This window comes from Thrips palmi, unplaced genomic scaffold (assembly GCF_012932325.1).
Source record: "Thrips palmi isolate BJ-2018 unplaced genomic scaffold, TpBJ-2018v1 HiC_scaffold_6, whole genome shotgun sequence".
NCBI lineage: Eukaryota > Metazoa > Arthropoda > Insecta > Thysanoptera > Thripidae > Thrips > Thrips palmi.
This window is the reverse complement of record NW_023144633.1, coordinates 444102-458804: the sequence shown is the minus strand read 5'-3', so window position 1 is coordinate 458804 and position 14703 is coordinate 444102. Positions and strand designations below refer to the sequence as shown.

Sequence of the window (14703 nt, the reverse complement as noted above, 5' to 3'; positions counted from 1 at the left end):
CGTCCAGTAGTTATTCGCCCTCCACGGGGGAGTGCTTGGACGAAGAGTGGGTTGTGTTGGGACGAAGTTTTTACTTGAATTGTACTGAATAGTTCCTCAATGTCCACGGCTATTTAGTTCGAACAGGCGTTCGTTTTTCTTTCAGGCTGAGCGCACCATTATACATGACTTAAAAATAGGTTTGTATAAGGGTGATTAATACCTCAAGTTCGGGGTTATGTGTTCACGTTAAAAGCGGAATTTGAATATTTTACGGAAATAGTTTACAACAGTCGTGAAAAAATGTTCATTCTGTTGCAGATATCCAATGTCTAGGTTTCGGAGTGAACGCATTGCTCGATTCTTGCAAACATCGGGCCCATTTAAGAAGTTTGGTGAATTCGCTTTACTTCCGATATTTTTCGTCAGTGGAGCTGCCTTAGAATATGTCATGATTAACTGGCATGTTGGTGAAGTCAACTTCTGTACGTATCACAGTTTAGTCTAGTCCTATTTACCATGACATGTCTCATTCTATTCTTTTTCTTCTTTCTTTACAGACAGGACCTTCAAACGAAGACAGGCGCAAGAACGAGCTAAACAGATTGTCGATGATTATTTAAAGCAGCGTAATAATAGTCAGTAAATAATTTTTTTACATACATTTAAGTCATCATGCCTTATGGAAGGTCGTGGCCAAAGTTCTTGGGTTTTGTAATTTCAGCAACAGCTGCTGCCCTAGCTGGGTCGCAAATAGTTCATAATTATTATAAACCTTTAGCTGATATGGATGAATTAGTCCATCAACAGGTTGAAAAACTAAAAGCAGAGAAAGGAATAGTCGACGACTCTTTAAAATAGATGAAATTTATTGTATAGTATCTTAAGTATATTTCAAATAGACTGTCTCTTTTGAGTGGAAAAGTATGTAAATAAAATGAGCTCTTTTAGATGTCAACTACTTAGCAAATATTTTGGAATCCTGCTCCGCATTTGCTCATAGTTCTGCACACTGCACACGGCCCCATTCCAAAATGTGGGCTTGGCCTTCCCTCTGACGTGCCTCACGGACCGGCCCCGGCCCGACCGTCCGGCCGCGTGGGTCCGAAAGGGGCCTTATGGGCCGGCCCCACCCGGGCCGCAAATACAGCGGGGGTCCAACATTCACACGCAGCCCAGGGGTGGTTCGGCTGGGGGGCGTTGTATTGATCGTACAGTGCTGTAGCAAGTCAGCTGTCGCGTTCCACCAGGGTTTCGCCTCTCGCCGCCCGTCGCGGGGGCGCCACTGTCGCCCGGCGGCCGAGGCGGTAGGGCGGTAGCGAGCGTAGCGAGGCGGCCGCCCCCACCATCCCCACGGGGCCCTCGGCGCCCTCGGGCGTCGCTCCGCGTCGCGCCAACCCCGAGCCACTCCGAACCCTCCGAACGTCGCCGCGGCGCCCCGACGCGCCCGAAGAGGGGCTGGGCGGTGCTGGGCGGCCCTTCGCCTGGCAGGCGCTCGGCTCTCGCAGTGTGCCGCGAGCAGCCGCCCGTTCCGAGAGGCGCCGCGCGTGGCGTCGCGAAGGCCCCTTCTCGGCGGGCACACCGCGCTCCCCGATCGTCTACTGGCGCGGACGGATGACATTTGGGGAGCGGGCCGCGATAGCAGTATCGCTGGGTGTCGTCACTGGCAGTCGGAGGCACTGGTGCCCCGCGAGCAGGACGCGTTGTAGCGCTGTAGCGGCCGCGGGGTGTTTTGGCCCGATCTCGACAGGCAGGTAGACGGCGCGGGGCTCGGCACCAGTGGGTGGGTGGGGGCCGCTGAATGGAGCGTCGTCTGCTACGGTCAAGGTCACTTTTCTGATCAACCCCTGTGATGAGTGAGTATCATCTCCGGACTTCCCTGATGCTGGTCCAAAGGCTGCTCTCTCTGCGGAGTGGGCCAGTGACAAGAAATCCGCGGTTTTCAATAAACGTTTGTTTGGATGGAAACGATTTTCAACACAGCCCTCCGGCCCACCAGGAGGTGCTGCATTTGCAACACTTTCGTTTTCTGTTGTTTGCTCCCAGTCTTGCAGGGAATTTGTCAATTACAAACCAAATCGACAAAAAAAAAGGAAGAAAAATGGCTTGATTTTTATTGAAACACACTTTACTTTAAATTTACTTCGTCGAGCAAATTATTAGAAGCAACAATTTCGTACACGACTGTACTGAAAACAAAAATATTTTTTTCATAAAAGACAAAAAGGGTTCTCTGGAATTCCTAAAAATCCGCGTGGTCTGTCTGTCGCTTTGGTTGTGAGGGAGCGTAGGAAACGAAAAAGGAAGCACAGAAAGCTCGCTTCTATTCCGGAAGTCTCCGGGGGGTGGGCCCAGTGCTGGGTACGGCACTCGGACCGTCCGGAAGTACGATATCGGTGTCAGGGCCAAAGCTGTAATGCCTTCAGCCCCGGGGTGTCCTCGGCCGCCCCACGCACGGGGTGCGTCCAGTGCGGTGCGTCCAGTGCGGTGCGTCCAGTGCGGTGCGTCCAGTGCGGTGCGTGAGTGGGGGTGGCTGACTCACCCCCGCACCCTTCCCTGACCTGCACAGGGGCGGGCCGGGGCGCGTGGGGTGGGTGGCGGAATGGCGGCCGGATGGCGCGCCAGTTTGAACAGGGAGTCGTAAATATAAGCGAAAGCAGGCAAGGGCGCGGTGCCAACGGCAGCCATAGGCAGCCAAAGGCTTTCAGTGACGCGATCGCCGGTCTTTTGACAGCGATTGTACGGCCCTGTCCGTACCCCCTGCGCAGTGGACGGTCCAGCTTTGAAAGTCCCTCGGACGCGGAGTATGTCACTGGGTTTACTTCCTTCGACGGGACGCAGGGCCGCGGGGAGGGGCGTCCCGACAGTGTAGCTTGGCGGCGGTGCTTCGCGGACGCGTGTCAGCCTGTCCGACTCGCCGGGGCTAAGTGCCGCGTCCGGGCGGGCCGCGCCAAACCACGCGAGAAAGCAATTTCGAGAACCTCGTGGAAGCGAGCGCGAGGAAAGAGAGGAGGAAGGCGAAACCCGCATTGCATAACCCGCTTTGCACCGCCGCAGGACCGGTGTTGCGCCACTGCACTGGCAGTTGCAGCGCCCCGGTTCGGCAGGGGCGGGCAGGGGCCCTTCGAGGGGCCCGCGCTCACGGCATCGATTTGCCGTGGACCGCCACTACTTGAAATGGCGCTGTGCGTGTAGGGGCGCGGGTCTGCCCCCCGGGTCTGCCCCCACCCGACACTCATCTCCCAGTGCACGTGGGGCACGGCGAGGAGGGCCTCCTGCTCCACGCCGTCTCCGCCCCCGCCTCTCCGGAGGGGGCGCGCGTGGCGGTCGCTCCGTCGCCCTAGCACCCTGGCCCCGCGGGGCACGCCCGACTCCAGTCGCGAGACTGCGGCAAGGACGCAAGGTCATGTCGGTCAGTGAGCCCGCCGGATTGCGGGTGGAGCCAAGCAGTGTTGCCACGCAATGCCCGCGGTGCGCCAGTTTTGGGCCTACCTTTGTCTGCCTTGGTGATTTAAGCCCAGATATTGCCTACCGGGTGAGCTGAGGTTTACATCCGTTTATCGTGGAAAATGTTGCCCACTCTGATACGCAGGCGCCTGCAGGTAGGCAAGCCCGCACGCCACGGCGGTGCAACGGAACGGCCCGCCTCGCAGGCGCCTGACGGAGCGGAGGTAGGCAAGCCCGCACGCCACGGCGGTGCAGCGGGACGGCCCGCCTCGCAGGCGCCCGCCCTGCTGTCACAGCAGTCTGCGCGCGCCTTAGTCAAGTGACCTCTTTTCCCAGTGCCCTCTCCTCCTCTCTTTTTCTCTCCCCCTCTCTCGCAAGGCTGTGCACCACGAGCAGTCCAGGCGTTGAAATAGAACGGGCAGCCACGCGGCCCAGCGCAGCGGCCTACACATGATGAGTGAGGCCGAAATGTACACAGCGGGCAGTACGTACAGAGTTGGCTCTCTCGTTTTTACTGATGCCTGGATCCCTCTGTTTGCAGACCTGGACTAATGTCTGCCGCGTTGACGGAGGCGCCTCGCGAGGGCGCCGCGGCCGTGAGGAGAAAAGACCCCGGGGCTCGGCCTCGGCCGGGGCCGTGGAGGCCGTGATGGCCGACTCGGCCGACTCGTGGGCTGTGGAGTGGAGGCCGCTACACCCTTCCGCCAACGGCCTCAACGGCCTCGGCGCGGCCTGGGTCACTCCGCACCCCGCGCACGGCGTCTCCAAGCAGGTGAGTAGAGGAGATCAGATCCGTGTATTATTTTTTTACGTTTTTTTTTAACGAAAGGACCTTTGAAGCGCTTCGCGCCGAAATCGACGCCTTTCTTACCCCGCCCGTGTGCGCCCCCGCCGCCCCCGCCGCCCCCGCCGCCCCTTGGGCCGCGTGGAACGCCGGGGGGCTTCGGCCTGAAGGTCACTCGAATTAGCATTTCCGACCGATTGCGTTTGTTTTTACGGTGCTGTCCCCGTTCGCCGGTTGGGGCAGGCTGCACGCCGCCGCTGGAAGGCGGCACGTCACGCTACTGCCCTGCTGGGCCCAGCAGACTCATTCCGACAGTCGCTCTGTCTCTCTCGCACCCCTACGGGACGCCCCATGAGTGCGAGAGAGACAGAGCGACGACAACGACTCTCGGAATACGTCTGCTGCTCGCCTCGGTTGACAGCGTGGTAGTGCCAGAAGCTAGAGCACGCGGCGGCGGATTGTCGGCAAAGCACAGGGTTGGCCACACACACACACACACACACACACACACACACACACACACACACACACACACAGTGTCTCACTCTCTCTCTAACCCACTCGCTCCCCCCTCCCCCGCCCCCTCAAGCTGATCGATCCCCGTCGCGGTGGCGCGGTGTGGCCGGGCCCTGGCCGCCCTGGCCGGGCCGTGGGCCAACAGCCTCAGGGAGACCTATGCCATGCTGCCCTATGCGGCCGGCAGCCCGGCACCACTTCCTCCTCACACGGACGTCCGCGCGCAAAGTCGGCCACGGATTAAGTCGGGGTGGGGGGAGGGGGAGGGCCGGCGTGCACAAGCGGTGGCGGCCACCGCTCTGTCGTTCACACGTTTCGAGCACTAGTCCCAAAACTGCACTATACCAATGACGCGAGCGACCAGTTTGTCAGTGCCGTTCAGTGATGATCCTGATTTGAGAGAGGCCTGGTTGCGACTACGGAGCTGGACACGCGTGCGGGGCGCGGGGTATCCACGGCGTTGTCCGTTCCAACTGGAAAAGTGGGGCCAATTGTCTCGCGGTCTATCGGATTGGGCGGCGCGGGCGACGTGCTCATTCATTCATCGGTTCGTGCCGGTAATTGCTTCCGGCCGCGCGCCTCGGGTCTCTCTGTCTCTGTCGCACTCGTGGGGCGGCGGGCCGGCCGTAGGGGTGCGAGAGAGACGGAGCGACGAGGCGTGTTCGGGGCGGCACGCTGCTTCGCTCCTTCCTGGGCCCAGTGTGTCTGACCGACGCCAATGTGTTGCAGGTGGAGATGGTGTCTTTCGGCGTGGACCCGCAGTGGGGCGGGCTGCTGTTCTCGCTATGCTCGCGCCACGAGGACGCCGGCGCGGTGCTCGGCGCTGGCGGCGGCATCATCTTCCCCAACATCCTGGCCGACCCCTTGGCGGCGTCCAGCGCCGCGCCCGGCGCGCCGGGGGACCTCGTCAACGTCCTGGGCTCGGGCTGCCTCGACATGTACTCCGTGTCGGTGTCCTCGGTGTGGGCCATCATCGTGGAGACAGGTGCGGACGCGCCGGGCCGTCACCCTCGTCACCCTCGCCGCCGAACGCGAGCTGACGCGCTGACGCCAGGTTCTTGTTGCAGCCAAGGCCACGGGCATGGTGGTGCTGCTGGGCGTGGGCTCGCTGCTGTTCTACCGGGTGTTCCACTCCATCCGCAGCCGGCTGCACGGCCTCAAGGTGCTGCCCGGGGCGGGGGCGGGCAGGGCGGCCAGTCGCAGGGTGTCGCCCGCGCCGGCCAGCTTCGCGCGCTCCCCGTCGTCGTCCGGGGAAGACAGCTCCGCCGAAGAGAGCTCCGGTGACGAGGCGGCCGCCGCGGTGCGCGGCTTCGAGACCCTGGCCGAGGACGTGGAGGTGACGGTAAGTCGGACGTCGCGACGAAACCCCCTCCCTGCCGCCGTCAGCCTTTGCAACGACTTGCGCTTCCAGGGCAAGTACTTCGGCCCGGGCGCGGACTCCTCCATGGACGGCAGCACGACGTCGCTGCCGCTGGCGGGCCCCGTGGGGCGTGTCCCCGCGAGGGGGCCCGCCAACAGGGCCCCCGGCGTCGTCGGGCAGGCCAACGCGGTGGCGTCGGGGAGGGCGGCCGCCATGCGCCGTGCGCGGAGGCTCAGCCGGCGATGGGAGGTGAGTCCAACCTTTTCATTTACGCGGGAAAACAGCAACGCCGACCATATTCTTGCATTTCGACTTTGCCGAACGTGTCACTGGCACTGTGTGCTTGTGTTGTACTTGCAGAGCGGTGGCATGTCCATGGACGACGAGGCGCGCGACGCGGACGTCTCGGAGGGCAGCCGTTCGCCGCGGACGCCGCCCGAGGAGCGCGTGGGGGCGTGGCGCGGCCCCGGGGGCACGCCGATGTGGCGGAGCGCGTCGCTGTACCGCCGGACGTACCGCGCGCCGCCGCAGCACGGCAGCAACACCAGCACGCCCTGCAGCACCAGGTCCACGTCGTCGTCGTCCTCGCTGTCGCCCGAGTACCCGCCGTACCGGAACGGCAGCAAGGACTCGCCCTCGCGGCGCCGCGGCCGGCGGCTGCGCCACGAATCCGTGTCGCGCGAGGGCTCGCTGGACCCGCTGGCCGACCTGGACCTCCTCGACGACCCCCGCGAGGGCATCCTGCGGCGCGGGCTGCGCGGCCTGAGCCGCGAGGACTCCGTGGACTCGGACACCTTGGCGCGCCGCTTCATGGCGCGGGACGAGTCCTTCGAGTCCTTGTTCGCGTGCCAGCAGGCCACCGGCCGCAGGAGGTGAGTGAGACCCACGGCCGTCGCCGCTGGGCCCGGCTTGGCCCGGCTTGGCCCCTCGCCCCGACTCCGTGCTGACGGCCTGGAGGTCTCCTCTTCCAGGTCCTTGTCCAGGAACACCTCGACGGACTCGCTGGCGGCGGTGGGCTACCCGTTCCCCCGGCGCGGCGGCCTGCCCCGCAACGAGTCCTTGGACTCCCTGGGCTTCCCGCGGCGCGTGGGCCTGACTCGCGGCTCGTCCTTCGACTCGACGTGCTCCGAGCTCAGCCTGGACGTGTCCCTGATCGCCGAGCTGGAGGCCGAGGGCGACGGCGGCGCGGCCGGCACGGCCGCCACGCTGGAGCAGCTGGAGCAACTGCAGCGAGAGATCGACCAGCTCAAGTCCAACTGCCTCAGCCTGGACGAGGAGTTCGAGACGGTGCGGTGCAACCGGAACCTGCCTGGCATGTCGTCCCTGCTGGAGGTCGAGGGTGAGTCTCTCAGTGCTCGCCGAAGTCCATCCTCCCGAAACAACCGCCGACGTCATGGCACCAAGCGAGTAGCGCGCCGGCTTTGAAAATAACAAAAATGAAACTCGTCGGGAACCTTGGTGGCAGTCTCGCCACCTGTCGCCTTGGTTGTTGCGTTTGTACACACCCTCGGCGGCGAGAGAGCAGCACTGCGCGAGAGAGCGGCCGCGGCCCCGCCCGCCACCCCGCCGGCGCCGTCATGTGCCTTCCCCCCGCTTCCCCCTCCCCTTCTCCCAGCGCTAAAATAAGCGCCGATGCCAATGGCATGATGCGGTTTGGGCGTTCGGCCGAAAGTGACGAGGGCGCGCTTGTCTCTCGCTGGCGGTGGCGGGCAAGGCTCGCGCCGAGGCTCATGGCCACCCCGTACACTGATTCTACGTCGCTCTGTCTCTCTCGCTCCTGTACGGGCCGCCCCTTGAGTGCGAGAGGGACAGGGCAACGAAGACGACTCTCGGAATCAGACTACTGGCCACCGCCAGGACATGTGTTGGCACCGCCCTGCACCGCGCCAAGTCATGTGTCCCCTAGTGTCGCGCGGACGCGTGGATCGGCCCGTTCATGAACCACGACCCCCTTTTTAGAGGATTCGGGGTCTCGATCAACTCTGCAGAATCTTATGGTTCACGCCTGCGCTCCCAACATTTAAATTTGCAAAATTAAAAATTAAATAAAAATTGAGTTGAATGTTTGCACTTTGGCGCTGTGAGCCTTTGCCCTCATGTGGCCCGGCCTCGATTCCATGGATTCCATGTGGTGCTGTTCTTAACCGCTTACCACTTTCGTCGGATTCGGGTGCCGCCGTTTGACTGCAATTCTCTAGAGCCTGGTTCCCCTGGCCGCCTCACCACCACACCGCCACTCCGCGGTGGCGGCCGGCCAAGATGTGTTTATTGGTGCGCGCTTTGGTGGCCCGGTGCCCCCTCGGCCATGCCTCGGCGCTGCGCCGTGCCCTGCAGACCGATTCCGAGAGTCGTCACCGTCGCTCTGTCTCTCTCGCACTCACGGGGCGTCCCGTGTAGGTGCGAGAGAGACAGGGCGACGGCAACGACTTTCTGAATCAGTGTGCTGCCCGGCCGGCCGGCCCTGCGCTTGCGTCCTCGTGCCTCGTGGCGGCTTGGCTTCAGTAGGAGGCGAACGCCCCCTGACGCATGCAGCCCGAGGTGCACGCCTGCACGCGGCGCCGGCCGGCGTTACGTTCTGCGTTTTAGTGAGAACTCATTTCCACAGAGGCCGTGGAAAATTTAAACATTTTTTTCCAAAGAAAGAAAAATAAAAGCCGTTGTTTCCTCGCTGTGCAGCTGAACCGAGGTCCGGAGCGGGCAACGAGGAGGCCCTGGCGGAGCGCGCGCGCGCACGGGCGTGCTTTGCCGGGCTGTACTCGTTGACACGGATCACCAGTTCGCCTTCCCTGGACCTGGACCAAGATCTCAGCGACTGGGACGGCCAACAGACAGTGGTAACATTTTTTACCTGCTTTTTTTTTTTTTACAAGCATTACATAAATGTTTCTTATCAAATCATCTTCTATTTGCGTGAATAGTTGTTAGTGAAATAGTTGCTCCTTTTTTGGTCTGACCTGCCCTTTGCTTCCAGGGTCGAGCTCTCCCTCCGACAGTGAATGAGGAACCTCTGACGAGTCTGGAGTGGGATGAGGAGGATATGTCGTATCCTGACCAAGGCTTGGAAGACTCAGGAGTCGTCAATGATCTAGTCTTGGGGGCATGTGCCGCTAACACTTCCCCAGTGCATGAATCGGTGGTAAGTTTACATGGACTTGGGACTTAACATCAAATGCCTTTTCCAAACCTTCGCTCACTAAAGTGCCTTGTATTTTCAGAAGGGATCTGGAAAGGGAATGCAATGCCGCCAGTTCTCTCTGGACACATCTTGCCCTTCTCTGCGAGATTCAGACAGCATGCTGACTTCCTCCTTAGCGACGTTTGAACTGGATGTGGATGCGGACTCGGAGTTGGGGGACCCCGCAGCTCCTATTCCCGAATTGGAGCAGGAAACAGAAGCACTGCAGGCCACGCAGGCCAGGGAGCCCCTCTACCTGCCACTGAACAAGACGACTACGGAAAAGCAACGAGACTCAGAGTCCATGCAGTCACCATTGTCCCCAGAGAGGTGCGCTGCCTTTAAATTTAATGCATGTGACAAAGCATGAACTATTCCTTCCATATTACAGTATTGACTGTTCTATATTTAAAATTGAGGCAGGCACAATTGCTTGGCAAAAATGCGAATGTGCTTGTAATTTTTTGTTTCTTGTCTGAATGCAGCTGGCCTTTGTCAGAAGGTGCTCTGACACATAGCTCTTCCAGCTCTGGTGTGAGTGTTCTGTCAAGATCTTTGTCTGGCTTGTCTGACGCTTGGTGCAGTAGTACCGCTATGACACCAGCCACGCCAGCTTCAAGTATGCCCACTGCAATCGGGCAGAGGACAAATATTCAGGAATATGTACTGAAGGAGTGGCAGGGAGATACCAAGAAAGCACAAACAATAATCAAGGTAATACTTCTAAGTTGAGAAAGTTGGGTTGTTCTTACCTATCCCTTGACTGCTTTTGTATAATTAAATGAATACTTTTGTTAATAATGAAATGCATTTAAATTCTCTTTTTATTTTTATTTTCTCAGGGTTACTCTGAAATTCCTGGACTCTTGGGATTAAATGCTATTCGCGTTGTGCGAGGCGACAACTATTGTGCAGTGAGAGGCACGATTTTTCAAGCTCTGGTGCGTGGACTTCCTCTACCTTCAGGCCATAATGCAGCAAGTCGCTGCTCACAGCTTCTCTCTGATCCATCTGGAAATTGGTTGCGATCCTGGAATTTTGCTGGGAGGTTACCTTATGCAGGAGATAATGTTGAAAATGGCATCCGAGACTGTCTACTCAGTATGGATTCAACGGTAAGCGTTGAAGTGTTACACAATGCAAGAGATAAAACGATTTTCATTCATTGTAAAATGTGTCTATTTCAGATTGAGCGATTACAAGCTGCATCCGATAGGGAGTCTGCGCTAGTTAACATGTTAAACAATGACCCTTGGTTAGATGCTCGACTCTGTGAGGCTGTGAAGCTACTCATGTTGGTGGGTGCTCTAGAACTTAAAGCTGCAGCTGACCAAGGACAGCCTCTACCACTTTTTGCTGAACTTCTCTTCGCCCGAGACACATCATCAACTCCAAATGACCTTATGCACAATCACCTGAGGCATGTTGGGGATACAGCAGGTCTCGAGCAGGTAAGGATGAAAAATCACATGGTCTTCCCTTTAGAAACCCTATAATGTATATTTCATTCTCTTTACTCTAGATCTTTTTTTTTTTTTTTTTTTTTTTTTGTACAAAACCGGTGGAAGTTTACCTTTTGTACATAAACTACAAAATTTTAGCAAATTATCTTTGAGAATCAAAGCTGGAAGAAATTAAACATAGACTAACAAAAGTTTCATATTTTTATTTTTTTTGTAAACTTTTCTAGGCAATCAAGGATGAGGGAAAAGTGAGTGGTCGTTAATCAGGCATAGATAGTCACTTTTCACCATTCATTTCACTCAGTTGCATGGCTTATGGATTAGTGAACAGATATTATTGAAATTTTCACTTTCTGTAAGATTTTTTTTTCCAATTCAGCTCCATGATCACTCATTATTTTCAGCTTGTCCAAGCAGGCTTACACCGGAATCTTGACCTACTTTTTAGATATCTCGGCAATCTGCAAGGCTCTTTATGATCAAAGCCAGTCATTCTGGTCAAAGTTAGAGAACATGTTTGATCTTTTTGATGATATGTCAATAATAAAATCTTGTGTCTGCTTTCCAGGTTGAGATGTTTCTACTGGGATACTCACTTGGTATAAGAATCAGAGTGGTGCGACCATCTGCCTTCGGTTCTCAAGATTATGTGACAAGCTACCCCGACCCCGAAGACATAGGCATTGACATGAGTGTAGCCTTAGATAATGCAAAGCTTGTAGATCTTTTGGCTGAAGATGACAGACATTACAACGTTCTTTTAGTTTAGGATAGAAGTTATCAAGCAATAAGATAAATTTGATATGAACTTTGCATAGTATTAAACCAAGTGCTTTGCACAGGAGTTGTGCTTCAGCTGACAAGATACAGTATGCTTGCAATAAACCTGTTTTGGTCATAAGATGGTTAAATCATTTTTAGAGACAATATCAGCTCATAGTCAAAGCAAGTCACATGTCATGAAGAATGTAGTTACCAATATGGCTTTTGTATCATTTGAATGAATTTGTTCCTGACATTGTTTATCTAGTTTTAATTTGTTGTTATGTTAAGGTAGGATGCGATATTGATTTTTTTTGTGTCTTAATGAAAACAACAGCTGACAGCTGTTTCCTTCTGAATGAGCAGAAGTGTAAAAATGCATCTGTATTAGTTAGTATAGAAGATTTTATGGAACAATGCGTTCTTTCAATATAACTACTGATGGAACGGCCCATTCAATGTTTTAAATAATTGAACCTTTCCTTGCAGTGATTGTTATTTTGTGTAATGCTTCTTTCTATAAAGACAGAAGTATATTTTTCAAATGTTAAACCCAGAACAGTATTTTTAAATTTATTTTTGACGCTTTATTTATGGAAAGACTAGGCTAGACTTAAAAGTAACAAAAAATGTTGCAGTGGTTTAGGAGAGTTGAAAGTTTCCATTCCCTGGTGATGAGTCATGTCTCACCACTGACAGAGGAAACATGGTGTGTACAGGAAGCAAAGAGCTCGTTTATTTCTTGTGTTACTAGTTTATTTGTTTTTGCATTTTTTCAATGACGGTTACATTGACCATTCAATGTATACCAATATTCAAGTTAAAAGCAACAACTTGCAGCTCTGTTGGTTTTGCAGACCTGCAATGTTTGATGTGTTCATTTTTCTTCATTTAGACTGGTAAAGTTGTTATTGTATAATTTTGGAAACATGTGCATCTACTTGAATGTTCATGGCAGTGTACCAGTCTAAATGGTGTTACAATATTCTTCATTTGTTGCACAATTATTTTGCTGCTTTGGTGACAATGAGAAGGAACAATATCCTCCTAGAAGGAGAGACAAGTTGTTTGTAGGAGTGCCATAAGAGCTCAAATACTTTTGGACATAATTCACTTGTAATATTCTTAATCTTTCATTTCATTGATACAGACATGTCTAGTTTTGCCACCCTCCTTCAATGATAATTTACAACCAAAGTCTAAAGCAATGTTGAAAGGTGGGTGCTCTCGGAAGTGCTATGATTTCAATTAACTAAATCTTTGACTGATGTAACAAAAGAGTTGTACAGTAGGGAAAATTGATGAGTTTCTGTTGTTGCATACTTTGTGATAGCTTGTTGGGTTCAGATTAAATGTAATTGAAGCCCATTTTGTTTTGTTTTATTAAAGATTTATTAAAGCAAATATATGGTCTCTGTTTAAAATTCTTTTTGTCCAATCCCTTAACATGGATGATCGTTGGCATTCATTAATTTATCAAGACCTAAAATACAGGTCTTTTGGGATATTTCTGGGGAAGAATGACGCAATAAAGTTAGACCCAGCCACTGTGCTTCTTCTCGTAAGTGCGGATGACTCGCTTGGAGGAGGTTATTAAATATGTTGGGGAAAGAATCATGGGCAAGAATCATCAAGGCTGCCTTCCCACTCTCTTCACTACATAAATTTGCAGAGGTTCGAACTAATGCTGTGACTGAACGCAATGCTGAGAGGGTGTCCAGGTTTATGGGAGCATCCCGAGCCAATCCAGCCAGGGTTATTATACATCTCTGAGGAATCAAATTTTCTGAAAACAAATAAGAGTTATGAGACACCTCAAGCACAAGAAGATTCTTCATTTAAATCATTTGCTTTAATTATTTTACCTAAGAAAATCTGATCACAATCTGAATTACAGGACAACAAGTAAAGGAGCCAATCAACATCTTCTTTACAACACTTGAGTCCTACAGCAAGAGATGCTATTTCCTTCCTTTGGTCACTTGAAAATTCACATGACTTCAGCATGAGACAAAGAGCATAGACAGCAGCCTCAATAACTTCTGAATGAGGATTTCGAAGACAGTTTATCAGACAATTTGAGAGGCCTTGGGCTTGTAGAATACCAAAGCTCTTGCTGGAGCCACCTGAAAAAGTTACAAAAAATATAGAAGATTAAAATTGAAACAGTTATCAATTCTGTAGGTTACAAATTTTGAAATGCAATCTTATGAACATTACTTGATAAATTTCCTAGTGTCCATAAACATGCAACTTGAAGAGAGATGTTTTGACAGTCAAGATATTGTATTAAATAAGGGCCAGCAGAGTTGGCAACAGCATCACATGAATGTTCATTCGCTGTGGCTAAATTACAACAAATATATGCGGCTTCCAACTGGTGAAGGGCTTTTCTTCCTGCAATAAGCAAGCAGAAACGTCATTGTAGAGTAACAAGAAACATCCAAGATAAAAAATTAAAACATGCATTTAAAAGTACCTGTCAAGTGACCAACCAGTGCTTGAAGTGAGCCAGTTATTTTCAAAAAATGAACTGCATTCATGGGATTGAAAAGAGCTTGTTTTAAAGTCCGAAGGTCGAGAAGCGAAGTTTGACTTGCATGCTTGATTTTTGCAGTGACTGCAGCCAACTCTTCAAGTGTAAACACATTTTGAGACTTCAAATCCTCTTCAGTCTCTCTCAAATTTTTTCTTAATCGATTGACAGTCTTACTTCTCTGATACAACCTGTCTTCCTCAGACTCTTTTCGCATTTGATGCCGAATTTTGGCAGATGGGGACTCACTAGTTGCCATCTCTTACAAATTATGTTGAAAAATTTTCAATGTCATTCAAGATCTGTGAACAGAAGAAATGCAAAACATGTACAAATATATGTTTCATTTGTTTAAAGTAATATTCTGCTCTTCGTTTTTCTGTAATTGTTATTTTCAACCAGTACCTCAGACACTTAACCCCTCGATTCATTTCTTTTTGGAGCCACATGAACCATGAATTATGAGCAACATGCACCAAGCCCAACAAATAATTTCATTGACGACGGTGAGTAAGTTTACACACAGAAATACACAAAACTAGGCGAGGAAACCCTCCACAATCTGTTCTGGACAGGGTTTTTGTTTTGAAATTTGCGGCATGCACCAAGCAAGTGAAAGGTGGAAGTTACTATTCGCACGTTGTTCCTGCGGTTAGGCGGGAGCGACTATTGGCAGGAAAA

General features: G+C 53.1%; 3 protein-coding genes across 4 annotated transcripts; 2 read left to right on the top strand and 1 right to left on the bottom strand.

Annotated features, from left to right (window-relative positions):
• The first annotated feature begins 2 nt into the window (after nucleotides 1-2).
• On the top strand, nucleotides 3-775 carry LOC117651745 (small integral membrane protein 4). The gene is made up of 3 exons (XM_034396055.1): nucleotides 3-179; nucleotides 301-464; nucleotides 540-775. The coding sequence occupies exons 2-3, from the start codon at nucleotides 308-310 to the stop codon at nucleotides 623-625; spliced, it is 243 nt and encodes an 80-aa protein (XP_034251946.1). The 5' UTR covers nucleotides 3-179; nucleotides 301-307; the 3' UTR covers nucleotides 626-775.
• A 5776-nt stretch (nucleotides 776-6551) lies between these two features.
• Nucleotides 6552-12892, top strand: LOC117651607. 2 transcript variants are annotated; one of them, XM_034395765.1, is made up of 10 exons: nucleotides 6552-6958; nucleotides 7058-7425; nucleotides 8763-8920; nucleotides 9058-9222; nucleotides 9302-9591; nucleotides 9747-9975; nucleotides 10104-10376; nucleotides 10449-10712; nucleotides 10952-10972; nucleotides 11293-12892. In XM_034395765.1, exons 1-10 carry the CDS (start codon nucleotides 6567-6569, stop codon nucleotides 11491-11493), a joined length of 2361 nt encoding a protein of 786 aa, XP_034251656.1. In that variant the 5' UTR covers nucleotides 6552-6566; the 3' UTR covers nucleotides 11494-12892. The 2 variants fall into 2 exon arrangements, with proteins under 2 accessions (XP_034251656.1, XP_034251657.1); XM_034395766.1 differs by lacking the exon at nucleotides 10952-10972.
• On the bottom strand, nucleotides 12855-14666 carry LOC117651609 (transmembrane and coiled-coil domain-containing protein 6). The gene is made up of 5 exons (XM_034395768.1): nucleotides 14428-14666; nucleotides 13966-14324; nucleotides 13707-13883; nucleotides 13352-13612; nucleotides 12855-13272 (listed from the first exon to the last, which is right to left on the bottom strand). The coding sequence occupies exons 2-5, from the start codon at nucleotides 14279-14281 to the stop codon at nucleotides 12929-12931; spliced, it is 1098 nt and encodes a 365-aa protein (XP_034251659.1). The 5' UTR covers nucleotides 14282-14324; nucleotides 14428-14666; the 3' UTR covers nucleotides 12855-12928.
• Between the last annotated feature and the right edge of the window lie 37 nt (nucleotides 14667-14703).